Raw genomic sequence first — 17,074 nt, 5'->3', positions numbered from 1 at the left:
TTCCCTCTGAGGTTTGAGCTTCTGATTGATGCTACTCTGTCTCTAGATCTGTTTTTGTTTATAAGTTTATATTGTTCATTATAATCCACAAATGTGTGAGATCATGTGATATTTATCTTTTTAAGCTGACTTATTTCACTTAGCATAATGCTCTCCAGCTCCATCCATGCTGTTGCAGATGGTAGGAATTTCTTCCTTTTTACAGCAGCATAGTATTCTGCTGATGGGCATTGTTTATCTTCTTTTTGTTAAGATGTATGAGACATATGTCATAGCAATATCTTTACCGATATAGCTCCTAGGGCATTGGAAACTAAGGAAAATATAAACAAATGGGACTACATCAAAATAAAAAGCTGCACACCAAAAGAAACCATCAACAAAACAACAGAAAGCCCACTGCATGGGAGAACATATTTGCCAATGTTATAGCCGATAAGAGCCTAAGCTCTAAAATTTATAGAAGAGTAGTTCTGAATTACCTCATTGGCAGTGATCAAAATTAGAATTCTCTTTTAAATTTTTAACTCTAAACAAAAATTATAAGCATCTGTGTTACTCCTTTCTCTCTTCAGAGGAAACCATTATTCTGAACTTGGCCTTTAATCATTTCACACATTTGATACATAGGTGCATATCCTCAAATAATGTATAGTATTGTTTTGTATGTTTTAAAATTTAAAAGATGATATTATGCTATATGAATCTTCTGCAACTTTCTTTTTCTGCTCAACATGGTATTTTTGAGATTTACCCATTTTGTTTTATGTGATTCTAATGCATTAATTTTAATTGCTGTATAGTATTCCATTTTATGACTACACCACAATTTTCTCATTCACTCTCTCATTGATAGACATTGGGATTATTTGTGTTTATAAATCTGCATTCTGGTCTAAAAAGAATGACATTGGCAATAGTATTTCTCTCTAGGCTATTTACTTAACCAAAATGTTTGTGTCTGACTCAACAAAGATGAGAGAGCAATGCTTCTGAGGCATAAGAAAGGCTGAGGCACTGGGCAGTGGCAGCATGGACTGCTGAAACTGAGAAGACAGCTTTGCCTTCTGAAAATGAAGAGATAGCCTTGTCCTCTCATCTATGATGGCAGTGGCAGTCCTGATTCCTTAATCACTTTCAGGGTCATTCTTCCCTTGTCTTGAAAGACAACTCATTTGCTGCTAGATAACTCTATCGTTCTGTTCTGTAGAATCCCAGAAATCTTATAGTTTTGCTTCATTTTGACCTGTCTCTGTCCCCTTTTGTCTGAGCTGGTGATATGTTTGCTGATATAATCACATCACTACTATTTTCTGCTGAGATAGCTGATTAAATCTATGAATAGCACCCATAAACCCTTTATTAAATGATTTTCCAGCCACACTTGGTGTTCTATTCATAACATGCTTTCTCATTTTGTGTAATATAGATAGGCTGAGAATTTTCTAAATCTTCAAGTTCTTTTTTTATGTAATGAAAAAATGTTTAATTCTGTTTTAAAATCAATTTTTAGAGTAATAATTGGTGAAATAGTCACCTCTAATTGTAGCAAATAGATTATTTTCTTTTACTTTAAAAAAATAGTATCACTGGATTTGTAGATTTTTATTAAAAATATTGTTGAAAGTATTACATATGTCCTCTTTTTGTCCCCAATAACCTTCTCCAGCCTGCCGCTGCCCCCCACCCCAGGCTTTCACCACCAAATTGTCCGTGTCCATGAATTATGCATATATACATACAAAGTTTTTGGTTGATTACCTCCCACCCACCCACTGTCCCCTGCCTGCCCTCTGAGATCCCACACTCTGTTCCATGCATCCATGTCTCTGGATCCTCTCTGTTCATCAGTTTATTTTGTTCATTAGATTCCACATATGAGTGAGATCACATACTTGTCTTTCTCTCACTGACTTATTTCGCTTAGCATGCTACTCTCCAAATCCCTCCATATTGTCTCAAAGAGTAAGAGATTGTTCTTTTTTAATGTGTAGTATCCATGGTATAATTGTACCACAGCTTTTTTATATAATAAGAAATAAAGATGTTTATTGACATTTCTGAAGAATAAAAATGCCACATGTAAAAAATGAATATGTAGAATCATCAATTAGAATCAGCAACAACATCAAATATTTGTCTGATTTAATTTGGGAGCATAGAATAAAACTGTTGCTGGTGCACCAACCAGAGATGGCTGCAGAGAAAACCTTTCCTAGCTTCTAGGGCAGCCAAGCTTCTTTAATGCCAATTGCAAGAGTACAGAAGACTTTGGCATTTTTACCCCAGTATTCTATCCTACAATATCAGTAAATCATCTTACCCATCTTGGGTCACAATATTCTCTACTGCAAAATTGAACTAATATTACATATTTTATAAGGTCAAATGTGTTTATAAAAAATTAATTAAACACAAATATGTTGAAAGAAAATGACACATGTATACAGTATGATTTCATTTACATAAAGTTCAAAACACAGAAAGAATTAACTAATATTGTTTAAGGTTGTGTACATAAGTAGTTATACTGTTGTTTTTCTAAATATATTTTATTGATTTTTTACAGAGAGGAAGGGAGAGGGACAGAGAGTTAGAAACATCGATGAGAGAGAAACATCGATCAGCTGCCTCCTGCACACTCCCTACTGGGGATGTGCCCGCAACCAAGGTACATGCCCTTGACCGGAATCGAACCTGGGACCCTTGAGTCCGCAGGCTGACGCTCTATCCACTGAGCCAAACCAGTTAGGGCTATAATGTTTTTTTGAAAAACAGGAAACAATAGATGCAAAAATCAGGATACTAATACATCCAAGGGAAAGGAGGGGCTCATGAACTGAGAAGGGCTCATAACCTGTGTGATGATTATACAGGTGTTATAATTATTTGTTCAGCTCTACATGTATACCTTACAAACTTTTCCACATATGTGTCATATTTCACACTTCCACAAGTATAACACATATGGTAGTACACAATTTTGAAGGAGCATTTTCATTTTCAAAGTATATTAAAGTTTTATGGCCATTAAAATTCTACCTAAGATATCTGAAGGTCAGAAGTCAACCATATATTCTTGGGCAAAATAACAGGGAAATGGAGGGAATTCTACTTTGGAACAATTAGTAACACAGCCCTTTATTTTCCTAATTACAAATAAAGTGAGAGATTACACTTTTAAATTTACTGTTTTTTTGCAGATATTATTTTTTATTTTAAGGGGAGGAGGAGAAAATCCATGATCAGGTCAAGGATAACTAGACCATCTTAGATGTATCAAACAATAAACATCTTAGAAATAATAACTGACTAAAAGAGTACTTTCCAGGTAAGTCAGCTATTTCAGAGCTATTTACAAACTAACTAATTAAGTGTATATTCTGTACAATAATAAAGAACATATCTATTCTTTTCTTTTTATCTTATACTCATTTTCCCTTTTCTTGTAATCTTCTATGACCAATTCCTCCTCCTCTCTCTCTGCTCATTATTTTAGTTAAAATAGCCTTAAACTTACCCATCCTTTAGCCCCAGAAGATTGCTAGAGAGGGCAGCACAGAGTCTGAACAAACTCTGAACCTACATTCACATTCTGGGTAATACATCTCACCTCATTTTTTTTTCAGAAAGAATCCCTGATCCTACAGTCCTCAAGTCCTCCATCCAGTCCTCAAGTGCTCCTTCAGGGCCCTAGGACACTGCCAAACTATTTAGATCCATAGACCCAGGCCTCTACCTTGCCCCCTTTCTTCACCCTGAGATAGGACACATGTGGTATTTCCTGTGCTAAAAGACTGAGGTGGTTCAGGAGTCTGACAGTATACATGTTTCAACATACATATGTTGTCCCCATGCTTACCCCACCATAGCCCCTGGCAGACATTAGACAGTGTTGGTAAGACTGCTGTCCACAACTCTGTCCCAGTTACCTATGGCAGAGGATTCCCAGAGATCCCTTAACCTTCAAAATACTGAGAAGCTAAAATATGTTAATATTTTGGGGTTTTTCTTGGTGCCAGAGTTTATACCCTAGGTGCTAGGTTTGCAGTGTGGTTCTTATATACATGATATTATTATTTAAATTACATTTTATTATACAAATAAATATACTTATTATAAAATCATATACTATATACATAATACATATATTTATTTTTTTAAAGATTGCTATCATGTAGAAATGCAGGACACAAGGTTTTAGACTGTCCTAGGGAAACCTCACATTTGTTTTTTCATATGCAACTCCTAATTCACAAATATAGACAACCCAATAAAAAACATGTTTCTGTCTCAGTCATTGAACTTGCCATTCACGCCCTCCCCTCAGATATCTATAGGACTTGCTCCCTCAGTTTGTTCCAGTCTCTACTCAATTATCATCCTCCTCAAAGAGGCCTTCCTTGACATCATTTCAAAAAGAGCCACTCACATTCAACTGTTATCCACACCCCTGTTGTGTTGTTGAGTTAGTTTTGACTCCTGACCTCCCCATGAATGAGTGATATTCCCCACTCAGCTCCTGTAGACTCATGCCTGTGGCTTCTTTTATGGAATCAATCCATCTCATATTTGGTCTTCCCCTTTTCCTGCTGGGTTTCACTTTTCCCAGCATTATTGGCTTTCCCAAAGAACTCTGCCTTCTCATGTGCCTGAAGTAGGACAGCGTCAATTTTGTCATTTTTACCTCCAGAGATGTTTCAGGCTTAATTTGCTCTAGGACCCACTTGCTTGTCTTTCTTCAAATTCAGGGTATCCATAGAGCTATCCTCCAACACTATATTTCAAGTGAATTCATTTTTTCCCCTATCAGCCTTCTTCATTGCCCAGCTTTCGCATCAGTACACAGTAATTGGAAATATGAGGGTGGATGATCTTAACCTTGTCTCTAATGACACATCTTTGCTCTTGGTGATCTTTCCCAATTCTTTCATTGCTGCCCTTCTTAGTCTCAGCCTTCTCCATTTCTTGGCTGCAGTCTCCATTGGAATTGACGGCCCTTATCCTGCTTTACTTTCTCCACAGTATTTATCACTCCCTGTTATTAGAAGCACTGACAATAGATTTTTAAATATCTGTTTATTGTTTGTTTCCCTTAGTAGAGTGAACAGAAAGTAGTTTATTTTATTCACAAATGGATTCCCTAAAGTAGTATCTGACATATAAGTTAAACAAAAGGTTATCAAAGATTAATGACTGCCACATATAGGTGATGAACTTGGAAATGTATACAATAATACAAGAACACTGGAATGTTCTTCCATTTATATGTTTCAACCTGTTCTCACTTTTGAATAAGTGCATAAATTTTAGACCATTGATATGTTTATCAATACAATATCATTATCAATAAAGACCATGTATTAATGCCACTGAAAGTATATGAGAAGTGATCATTCCATGTTGCTCTTTCAACGTATTCCAACACAACAGCTTTGATTGTCATTAAAACTTTGTTCCATGTTTCATCAAAATCTACTACTCTTGGTTTCAAAGACATTGTGCAGGCTTAGTGTTGAAATCTGCCACCATGCAGAGACACAGAGAAGCCCCGGCTAGACAAGCAGAGAGGATGGTTGAAGGGGAGAAGGATGGGCTAGTTAGGGATCTGTGAAATGACTGTCCTCCTGAAGGCCCAGCTTTCCCAACACACACCCTCTGCTTGCCCTCTTCCACTTGTACCACAGCTTTTTTTATCCACTCCGCTACTGATAGGCACTTGGGCTGCTTCCAGATCTTAGCTGTTGTAAATTGTTCTGCTATGAACATAGGGGTGCATACATTCTTCCTGAATGATATTTCGGGTTTCTTAGGATATATTCCTAGAAGTAGGTTCATGGAGTCAAATAGCAGTTCCATTTTTATTTTTTTGAGGAAACTCCATCCTGTTTTCCATAATGGCTGCACCAGTCTGCTTTCCCACCAGCAGTGTACTAGGGATCCCTTTTCTCCACATACTCGCCAGCACTTGACATTTATTGATTTGTTGATGGTAGCCATTCTGACAGGTGTGAGGTGATACCTCATTATCGCTTTAATTTGCATCTCTCTGATGATCAGTTACTTTAAGCATTTTTTTCATGTCTCCTAGCCATCTGTATGTCTACTTTAGAGAAGGGTCTATTTAGGTCTGTTGCCCATTTTTAATTGGGTTGTTTTTCTTCCTTTTGTTAAGTTGTATGATTTCCTTATTTTTTGGATATTAATCCTTTATCAGATGTTTTGTTGCCAAATATGTTCTCCCATGTAGTGGGCTCCCTTTTCATTTTGTTGATGGTTTCTTTTGCTGTGCAGAAGCTTTTTATTTTGATGTAGTTTCATTTGTTTATTTTCTCTGTAGTTTCCTTTGCCCTAGGAGATGTATCCATAAACATAATACTATGAGAGATACCTGAGATTTTGCTGTCTATAGTTTCTTCTAGAATTTTTATGGTTTCCCGACTTATGTTTAATTCTTTTATCCATTTTGAATTTATTCTTGTAAATGGTATAAGTAGGTGGTCTAGTTTCATTTCTTTGCATGTATCTGTCCAATTTTTCCAACACCATTTTTTGAAGAGACTGTCTTGACTCCATTGCATGTTCTTGCCTCCTTTGTCAAATATTAATGGAGCATAGTGGCTTTGGACGATTTCTGGGGGGGGCTCTCTTCTGTTCCATTGATCTACATGACTGTTCTTGTGCCACTACCAGGCTGTTTTGATTATGGTGGCTTTGTACTAAAACTTGATATCTGGTATTCCTCCAATTTTGTTCTTCTTTCTCAAGATTGCTGCAGTGATTCGGGGTCTTTTTTGGTTATAATTACTATATGATGTCAAAAGTACTTAATGAGAAAATCTATGTAAATCTCCTAACACAAACTTTGGTCCATGCTCAGTAATTATTATGTATTATCATCATTGAGTCTTTCCTTGCAAGTTCTCTTTAACTTTTTTTTTTCATGTATGTGTGAATCTAAGCTTTTATTTTTCTGGAATGCCCAAGAGTACAGTTGTTTGATAATCATGTTTAGTTGTACAAGAAAAAAACAGCCAACCTATTCTGTGGAGTGGCTGTACCATTTTAAATTCCTACCAGTAATGTATGAACAATGATTTCTCCATATATTTGCAGTGTTTGATGTTGTCACTATGTTTTTAAACTTTACTGTTAGAGTATTACAGATATCCCCATTTTTCTACCCATTGCTCCCTCCCCCACCCACCTGGTTCCTGCCAGGCCTTCACCACCCTATTGTCTATATCCATAGGTAATACACATATGCATATAAGTTTTTGTTTAATCTCTCCCCCCCCCCTCCCCGCCCAATCCTCTTCCCTTTTAGATTTGCCAGTCTGTTCTATATTTCCATGTCTCTGGTTCTATTTTATTCATCAGTTTATTTTGTTCATTAGATTACTTGTTTGTTCATTTTGATTTTTAGATTCAATTTCTGATAGTTATGCATTTATTGACATTTGTTCATATTTTTCTCCTTCTTCTTCTTCTTCTTCTTCTTCTTCTTCTTCTTCTTCTTCTTCTTCTTCTTCTTCTTCTTCTTCTTCTTTCTTCTTCTCCTCTTCCTCTTCTTAAAGGATACCTTTCAACATTTCATGTCATACTGGTTTGGTGGTGATGACCCCATTTAGCTATTTCTTGTCTAGGAAGCTCTTTATCTGACCTTCAATTCTATGATAGCTTTGCTGGGTAGAGTAATCTTGGTTGTAGTTCCTTGCTATTGATCACTTTGAATATTTCTTACCACTTATTTCTGGCCTGCAAAGTTTCTGTTGAGAAATCAGCTGACAGTCATATGGGTGCTCCCTTGTATGTAACTGCATTTCTTTTGCTGCTTTTAAGATTTTTTGTCTTTAACCCTTAGCAGTTTAATTATGATGTGTCTTGGTGTGGTCCTCTTTGAGTTCTTGTTTGGGACTGTATGTGCTTCCTGGACTTAAAAGCCTATTTCTTTCAGTAGGTAGAGAAATTTTTCTGTCATTATTTCTTCAAATAGGTTTTCAATATCTTGTTCTCTCTCTTCTCCTTTTGGCATCCCCTTAATGCGAATGTTGGTATGCTTGAAATTGTCCCAGAAGCATCTTACACTACCTTTATATTTTTGGATTCCTTTTTCTTTTTGCTCTTTTGATTGCTTTTTCATATTCCAAGTCATTGATTTGATTCTCAAAATCCTCTACTTTACTGTTGAATCCCCATAAATCATGCTTTATTTCAGTTAGTATATGCTTAATTTCTGACTGGTACTTTTTCATGTCTTTGATGATCTCACCAAGGTTCTTGAAATTCTCACTAAGACCCTTGAACCCTTGAAATTCACACTAAGTTCTTTGAAGCTCTCATTAAGATCCTTGAGCAATCTTATAATCATTGCTTTGAGCTCTGTATTCAATAGTTTGCTTACTTCCATTTTATTTAGTCCTTTTTCTGAAGATTATTCTATTCCAGTGGTTCTCAACCTGTGGGTCATGAACAATGAAAATATATCCTGCATATCAGATATTTACATTATGATTCATATTCATAACAGTAGCAAAATTACAGTTATGAAGTAGCAACGAAAATAATTTTATGGTTGGGAGTCACCATAACATGAGGAACTGTATTAAAGGGTCACAGCATTAGGAAGGTTGAGAACCACTATTCTATTCTTTCATTTGTGACATGTTTCTTCATCTCTGCATTTTGGCTGCTTCCCTGTGTTTGTACCTATGTATTAGTTAGAGCTTCTATGTCTCCTGGAATTTGTAGAGTGGTCTTGTATAGTAGGTGTCCCTTAGGGCCCAATGGTTCAGCTTCCCAAGTCACCTGAGTTGGGCACTCTAGGTGCATCCTTGTGTGGGCTATGTTCACAGTCTTGTTGCAGTTGAGCCATGGTTGCTGTTGGATTCACTGGGAGGAATTAACCTCCAGGCCAATTGGCTATGAGAAACAGCTGTGGCTACAATGGAAGATCTGCTGTGCAGGAGACACCCTTATGGAGCAGGACTTGCTTCGGTGGGGCTTTGGTGTTCACTGAGTCTGCTTCTTGAGTGTGTCGCTCGTGGATGTGTAAAGTTGTACTCTGGTATGGTCTGAAGCTGTGTACCGGGCACACTGGCTCTGGGGCCTTCTGGAAGGTGCAAAGTCAGCCACTGCCTGGAGCCACTCAGCAGGACTTACCAGGTGATCTGTATATGGTTGCTACTTGTGTTGGGCTTAGAAGTGCCAAGGGGAGACCAAGCTGTCTTGGGCCTCTTATTGATAGGTATGGGGCATGCTGACACCAGCTGCTGCTTGTTTGAGAGATTTTAGGAAAGTCTGAAGCCTGAGCCAGGATAGTCCATTCATATGGAAAATCTGCTGCAAATGGCTTGGGTGGACAGCCCATTGGATGGGGTGGGGTCTTGAGGAATAATCAGGGTAGAGCAAACTATGAGCCAGGATGATGAAAATTCAGATATGGCTGCCAGTCAGCTCTGCAATGGGGGAGGTCTCAGCATAGGAACAATGACCCCTGCAAGCACCCTTATCTGGGAGAAAGCCACCCTAAATTCTTGCTCCGATGGCAGACAATCCAGTTCTTCCTCGTATGTGTCTGGGTTCCCCAAAACCACCTGGTGCTGGAGCACAGGGTGAGCAAGTCTGTGTAAGTTTGTGCACCAGCCCTTTAAGAGGAACTGCCTGGGTTTCCAACAGCCTCAGTGTCACTCAGCCACAATCCGCACTGGTTTTTACAGCCAAAAGTTACTGGAACTTCTTTTCCCAGATCTGGAACCCCAGGCTGGGTTTCTGGTGTGGATTTGGGACCCCTTGCTTCTCCTGGAAGGAATCGATAGTGGAGATATCCCTCTTGACTAAAAATAATGCTTCACGTGGGTGTCTGATCAGCCTGTTCTGTGCCTCTGCCCCTCCTACCAGTCTTGATGTACTTTCTTCTTACTTCTCCAGTTGTAGGACTTCCATTCAGCCATATTTCAAACAGCTCTGAATGATGGTTGTTCTGTATTTTAGTTGTAATTTTGATAAAGTTGTGGGAGGCAGTACATACTGGCATTTACCTACACTGCCATCTTGTTTCTCTCTTTTAACTTATTTTTTAATCAATGCTTATCCTTTTTCTGGGAAGGAGAATAATTTGACTGGGATAGAGTGCTTAAATTCTATAGGCCATGTCTATAGTAGATTATGATTCCATAAATTGTATCTATTGTTTATAAATTCAAGACCTTCTCAGTAGGAGGTATGAAGATTGTCTTAGCACATTGTAACATTGATAATCTTTACTCATTGGATAAGTCACTTCTTAATTTTTTAATTTCTTTGTCTAATATTAGTTGGGCTTTTTCCATGTATCAGACACTGTGCTAAGTGTTGGGAAATTAATAGGATGAATCCCAGCAAAGCAGATAAACAGAGTTTTTTTCCTTAAGGACATAATAGTCCAATGAAATAGATAGATGAGGAAAGGCAATTTAGAAACAGTTTGATTGTTATGATGAGACATTTGCTTCTGTTATTAAGTAACTGTTATTAAATGTCTGTCTCTTTCATTGGAAGAGCAAAGACCTCATCTATCTTTTTTTATCAATGTTGCTTCAGTACATAGCATTATTTTTTGGCATATATTATATACTCAATAATTTTTTTGTTATTGAATGAGTGATGTACAATGAAAACCTTTTCTTTAAAAGGTTGCAGAGAAAAAAATGTACTTGAATAATTATCTCTCATATTCAGAGAGGGAAGCATTATTAACAATGAATTTGTATTCAGTTAGTGAGTGAGTGAATGACTATTTGGCAATAAGTGAACTGAGGGTAAGAGGAAGTACATCCTAGTACAACAAATATTTCCTCAGTGTCAACACTGTGCTAAGGCATAGTGCTTAACATGTGAAGATACAGAGATGAGTAAGACATGACCTTTGCCCTTGAGAATGTCTAAATCTAGTTTGGAGACAGAAAAGTGAAGAGTCAATTACAGTACAGTATGATAAGGGCCATAAATAAAGCTCAAATCAGATGTGACTCAAATCAACTTGAAGGCTTTGTGTTAGGCTAGAGTTATTAAACATGATTCTGAAGACATGCTCCATTTTCTATAATAAGATTCAGCAGACAAACCATTGTTCAAAGAATGTATTTTTTTTCAGAGAAAGTGTGGAAATCTCATTATTGTTAATGACAATAGGATAGAGAAGAAAATGGAATGAAGAACAATATCTAAATAAGCTATCATTATATAAGAATTAGACTCATTTAAGTGTTTAAGTGGTGTTTGTTAGGAAGTTCTTTTGGTAGTTGCTTTTAGAAAAATATGATTAAAACACACTAAGAATGCCAGTTGATGCCATCATTATTTACTTAGTATAAATTTACAATAACAGGAAAATATGTTCATAAAAATAAAATATCATCTAAAGAATTGGGTGTGATTTTCATCTTTATTGTTGTGTGTCACTTTCCTTTAAAAAACAAACATCTGGCAATCACTCCCGGGGCGGCAAGCTCTAGCTCAGAAACCATGCCATTTGGAAGGGGAGAGCTTCTGTGACTAGCAGCCCAGCCTCACTACCACCCAGACTGGCCTCAGACACCATCCTGGACCCTGTAGTCACTCAGGCCAAAGACCTGCTACCTCTTCTGCAGACCCACAGACTCCAGGACTTCAGCCTCCCCAGCTGAAGGCTCCTGTGAGCCCCAGAGTGTGCTCCAAGCCTGTTGCTTCAGCCACAGGCCCCACATGACTTGGCAACTGGATCCTTTGGTAAGTACCAGAGTGCACTCCCCTTACACCAAGCCCGCTACTAGAGCCATGAAACTCAGCAACTGGACCCTTCGGTGAGTCTTGGAGTGTGCCCCTCCTGCCAAGCCCGCCACTTCAGCCATAGGACCCACAAGACTTAGGGCTTGTACCCCTTGGTGAGTCTTGGAGTATGCGCCCCTCCCACCAAACCTATTGCTTCAGCCGCAGGCACAGTGTGACTTGGCACCTGGACCCCGTGGTGAGACTTGGAGTGCATGCCCCTATTGCTAAGCACACTGTGGGCTCCGCCCCATGGCATGGACAGAGCTGTCACCTGGTGCATGTTTTACCCCCAGCCCAAATCAGAGCTGCTGGTGCGACCTGGTGTGCCCGAAAACAGGTCACAGGACCACACTGCATGTGTGCTGCCAGAGGGACTTAGGTTGCCATGCTGCCTTAGGTGCTGGGGTTGCACAGTGAATTGTATGCCAGAGGACTCTGGGCCCTAACAGGGAGTCACAACATCATTAAAATATCCATACTACCCAAAGATATCTATAGATTCAATGCAATCCCTATTAAAATACTAATAGCATATTTCACAGATCTAGAACAAATACTCCAAAAATTTATATGGAACCAAAAAGACCCCAAATACCCTCAGCAATCTTGAGAAAGAAGAACAAAGTTGGAGGGATCACAGTATCAGATATTAAGTTATACTACAAAGCTCCTGTAATCAAAACAGCCTGGTACTGGCATAAGAACAGATATATAGATCAATAGAACAGAACAGAGCCCCCAGAAATTGAGCCAAGCCATTATGCTCAATTAATATTTTGACAAAGGAGGCAAGAACAGGCAATGGTGTAAAGGTAGTCTCTTCAATAAATGGTGCTGGGAAAGTTGGACAGAGACATGCAAAAAATGAAACTAGACCACCAACTTCTTACACCAGTCACAAGAATAAGCTCAAAATGGATAAAATACTTTAATGTAAGACGTGAAACAATAAAAATCTTAGAAGAAACCGGAGGCAGCAAAATCTCAGACATCTCTCGTAGCAATATGTTTATAGATACATCTCCTAGGGCAAAGGAAACTACAGAGAAAATAAACAGACGGGACTACATCAAAGTAAAAGCTTCTGCACAGCAAAAGAAACCATCAACAAAATGAAAAGGGAGCCCACTACATGGGAGAACATATCTGGCAATGATACATGTGATAAAGGGTTAATATCCAAAATATATAAGGAAATAATACAACTTAACAAAAGGAAGAAAAACAAAGAAAAACAACCCAATTTAAGAATGGGCAAAATACCTAAATAGACACTTCTCTAAAGGAGACATACAGATGACCAAGAGAGATATAAAAAATGCTCAAAGTCACTAATTATCAGAGATGCAAATTAAAATAACAAAGGTATCACCTTACACCTGTCAGAATGGCTACCATCAACAAATCAACAAATGACAAGTGTTGGCGAGGATGTGGAGAAAAGGGATCCCTAGTACACTGCTGGTGGAAAAGCAGACTGGTGCAACCATTATGGAAAACAGCATGGCATTTCCTCAAAAAATTATATATGAAACTGCCATTTGACCCCATGATCCCACTTTTAGAACTATATCATAAGAAACCTGAAACACAAATCAGAAAGAATATATGCATCCCTATGTTTATAGCAGTACAATTTACAATAGCTAAGATTTGGAAACGGCCCAAGTGCCCATCAGTAGAAGAGTGGATAAAAAAGCTGTAGTATATTTGTACAATGGAAGACTATGCAGCAGTGAAAAAGAAGGATCTCTTACCCTCTGAGGCAGCATGCAGGGACCTGGAGAGTATTATACTAAGAAAAATAAGCCAGTCAGAGGAAGACGAGTATTGCATGATCTCACTTATATGAGGAATGTAATGAACAAAATAAACTGATGAACAAAATAGATCCAGAGACATAGAAGCATGGAACAAACTGTCAAATCTTATAGGGAAGGTGGGGGTGGATGGATGGTTGGGAAGTTATCAACCAAAGACCTTGAATGTATATATGCGTAACCCATAAACACAGAAAATAAGGTGGCGAAGACCTGGGGTGGGGGGCAGGCTTGAATAGGCCAATTGGAGAAAAATGGGGGCATCTGTAATACTTTCAACAACAAAGATTAAAAAAATAGTCAGTTAACTTAAGCAGAGAATAAGATGGTGGTTGTCAGGTCCTGGGGGCAAGGGCAAGTGGGCAGGTATTAATAAAATGGTACAAATTTTCAGTAACACAAGATTAATAAATCCTAGAGAACCATTATTCAACATAGTGCCTATAGTTAACAATACTGACTTGTATACTTAAATATCCGATGAGAAAGTGGATCTTATGTTAAGTGTTCTTACCACAAAATACTGATAAATAAAGCAAATGAGAGCAAACTTTTGTAGGTGATGTAAATGCCAATAGCATAAACTGTGATGATGATTTCATGAGTATATACTTATCTCCACACTTATTAAGTTGTATATATTCAATATGTATAGTTTTTCGTATAATAATTGTACCTTAATAAAATGGTATAAAAAGCACAAAATGTAGGAAAATTAGGCAAGACAAAAATGGCAACAAAGACCAAGGGCAAAAATAGAAAAGAAGCACAAATATGGTGAATATTAATCCAACTATATCAATAATTACTTTAAATTTCGATATTCTAACTATATAAATTTGAAGACAGAGACTGTCAGAGTATATCAGAAAAGACCCAACTATTTGTTTTCTATAAAAATCCTACTCAAATATAGAGACACATATAGATTACAAGTAAAGGATTGTAAAAATATAATCATGCTAATACTAACCCAAACAAAGCAAGTACAGCTATATTAATTTCCGAAAAAGCAGACTTCAGAGTAAGGAAAGTTATCAGGAACAAAGAAGGGCTTCACTTAATGACATAGAGGGCCAATAATCTAAAAAACCCATAACAAACCTTATTGTGTATATGCCTAATAACAGAGTGTCAAATGCCAAAGGCAAAAGTTGGTAAAACTGCAAGGAGAAACAGATGAATCCACTTATAGTTAGAACTCTATCAGAAATGAACTCTATCAGAAATGAACAGATTCTGAAGCAATAAATCAGTGAAGACATGGTTGAACTCAATTGCACCATCAATCAACTAGATATAATTGACTTCTATAGATGATTTCATAAAAAACAATAACAGATAACATATTTTTCTCAAGCTCACATAGAATATCAACAAGATAGACCACACTTTGGACTATAAAACATGCCTTAACAAATTTAAAGAAATATAAATCATATAATGTCTACTCTCAGATGACCACAATGGAATTAAATTAGAAATCAATAACATAAGGACTGATGGAAAATCTCCAAATACTTGGAGATTAAACAATACACTTCTAAATAACACTAAGAATAAATCTCAAGAGAAAGGTAAAAAATATTTTGAACTAAATGGAAAGAAAAATATAACATCAAGATTTGTGGGATGCAGGGAAAGCAGTGCTCAGAGGGAAATTTATAGCATTGAATGGATATATTGGAAAAGAATAAAGAACTAAAATCAATATCTTAAGCTTCCATCTTATGAAACTAGAAAAAGAAGAGCAAATTAAATCCCAAGTCAGCAGAAAAAATGAAATAATAAAAATTACAGAAGAAATAAATGGAAGTGAAAATAAGAAATTAATAGATAAATTCAACAAAAGCAAGAGCTAGTTTTCTGAAAAGAATAAGAAAATCAGTAACTCTAGCCAGGCTAACTAATCAAAACCCCAATCAAAATCCTAGCAACTTATTTTGTGGATATTGACAAACTTATTCTAAAATGTATAATAAGATGCAAAAGCCTAAGAAGAGCCACCTTAATATGAAGAACAGTCAGAGGATGGGTACTATCTGATTTCAAGACTTATTATAAATTATATTATATATATTAGTATAGTTAAGACAGTGGGATAGTGATGAAGGGATAGACAAATAAATCAATGGGACAGAAGAGAGAGCCCAGAAACAGACCTACATAAAATATAGTTAACTGATTTTTAGTGGAGGGGTAAGAGCAATACAATAGAGCAAAGACAGGCTTTTCAAGAAATGGTGCTGGAAAGACTGAGCATTCCAAATGATAGTGAGCATATGGAGCAACTGAAACTCTCATACGTTACTGGTAGGAATGTAAAAAGGTACAACCAGTTTGGAATATATTTTTGAAATTTCTGAAAAAGTTAAACATACTTACCATATGACCAAGGCATTTCACTCCTAAGAATTTACCCAAGAGAAACATTTTTTGACGAAAGATGTGTAAATGAAGGTTCTTCACAGCTTTATTTGTAGTAGCTTCAAACTGGAAATACCTAAATGTCCATCAACAAGTAAATGGGATAAACAAATTATTTTACATATCTATACAAAGGAATTACAACTTAGAAATAAAATGAAAAGGAACAGCTTGGCCTGCGTGGCTCAGTGGTTGAGCATCGACCTATGAACCAGGAGGTCATGGTTCATTTCCTGGGTTGTGGGCTCGATTCCCAGTGTGGGGCGTGCAGGAGGCAGCTGATCAATGATTCTCTCTCATTGTTGACATTTCTATCTCTCTCCCTTCCTCTCTGTAATCAATAAAAATATATTTTTAAAAAATAAAATAAACAATTGACACATGAAACAACACTATCTGGAATGAAAAATTCAAGCAAAAAAGAGTACACATTGTATAATTTCATTTATATAGAATTCCAGAAAATACAACATAATCCATAGTGATAGAAAGCAGATCAGTGGTAGCCTGAGGAAAGGGTTGAAGGGAGAGATGGATTACAAAGTGTCTCAAGGAAACTTTTGAGAATGATGGAAATATTTGTTATATTGATAATGGTTTTACATAGGTATATACACTGAGTGGACAGATTATTATGACCACCCCATCAGTACTTCGTTGGGCCACCTTTTGTCTACAATACTGCGGCAGTTCTTCTTGGCATTGACTCCATGAGATGTTGAAAGGTGATGAGGGGAATCTGACACCATGCCTGATGAATAGCACTGTCCAGTTCTGTGAGATTTGATGGTTGTGGAACCAGCTGCCTGATGGCTCTTTTAACTTTGTCCCACAAATGCTCAATTGGATTGAGATCTGGTGATTGTGGGGGCCACCTAAGCAAGGTAAAGTCTCCCTCATGTTCTTGAAACCACTCCTGCACAATACGAGCACCGTGGCATGACACATTATCTTGTTTCAAGAAGCCATCTCCATTGGGATCCACCATCAACATGATAGGATGAACTTGATAAGCAATGATACTTAGGTATGTTGTC

General features: G+C 37.3%; 1 protein-coding gene across 1 annotated transcript in view; it reads left to right on the top strand.

Annotated features, from left to right (window-relative positions):
* Positions 1-11,724: 11,724 nt before the first annotated feature.
* Positions 11,725-17,074, top strand: part of LOC102760558 (protein phosphatase 1 regulatory subunit 12C-like) — a gene marked incomplete at its 3' end in the record, with an annotated part of 16,900 nt that continues 11,550 nt past the window's right edge. Inside the window, 2 exon segments of the mRNA XM_015567021.1 lie at positions 11,725-11,748; positions 12,188-12,195. Coding sequence (XP_015422507.1) covers positions 11,725-11,748; positions 12,188-12,195 — 32 coding nt within the window.

This window comes from Myotis davidii, unplaced genomic scaffold (assembly GCF_000327345.1).
Source record: "Myotis davidii unplaced genomic scaffold, ASM32734v1 scaffold1643, whole genome shotgun sequence".
In the NCBI taxonomy this organism is placed as follows: domain Eukaryota; kingdom Metazoa; phylum Chordata; class Mammalia; order Chiroptera; family Vespertilionidae; genus Myotis; species Myotis davidii.
This window is presented reverse-complemented; position numbering and strand designations above follow the sequence as displayed.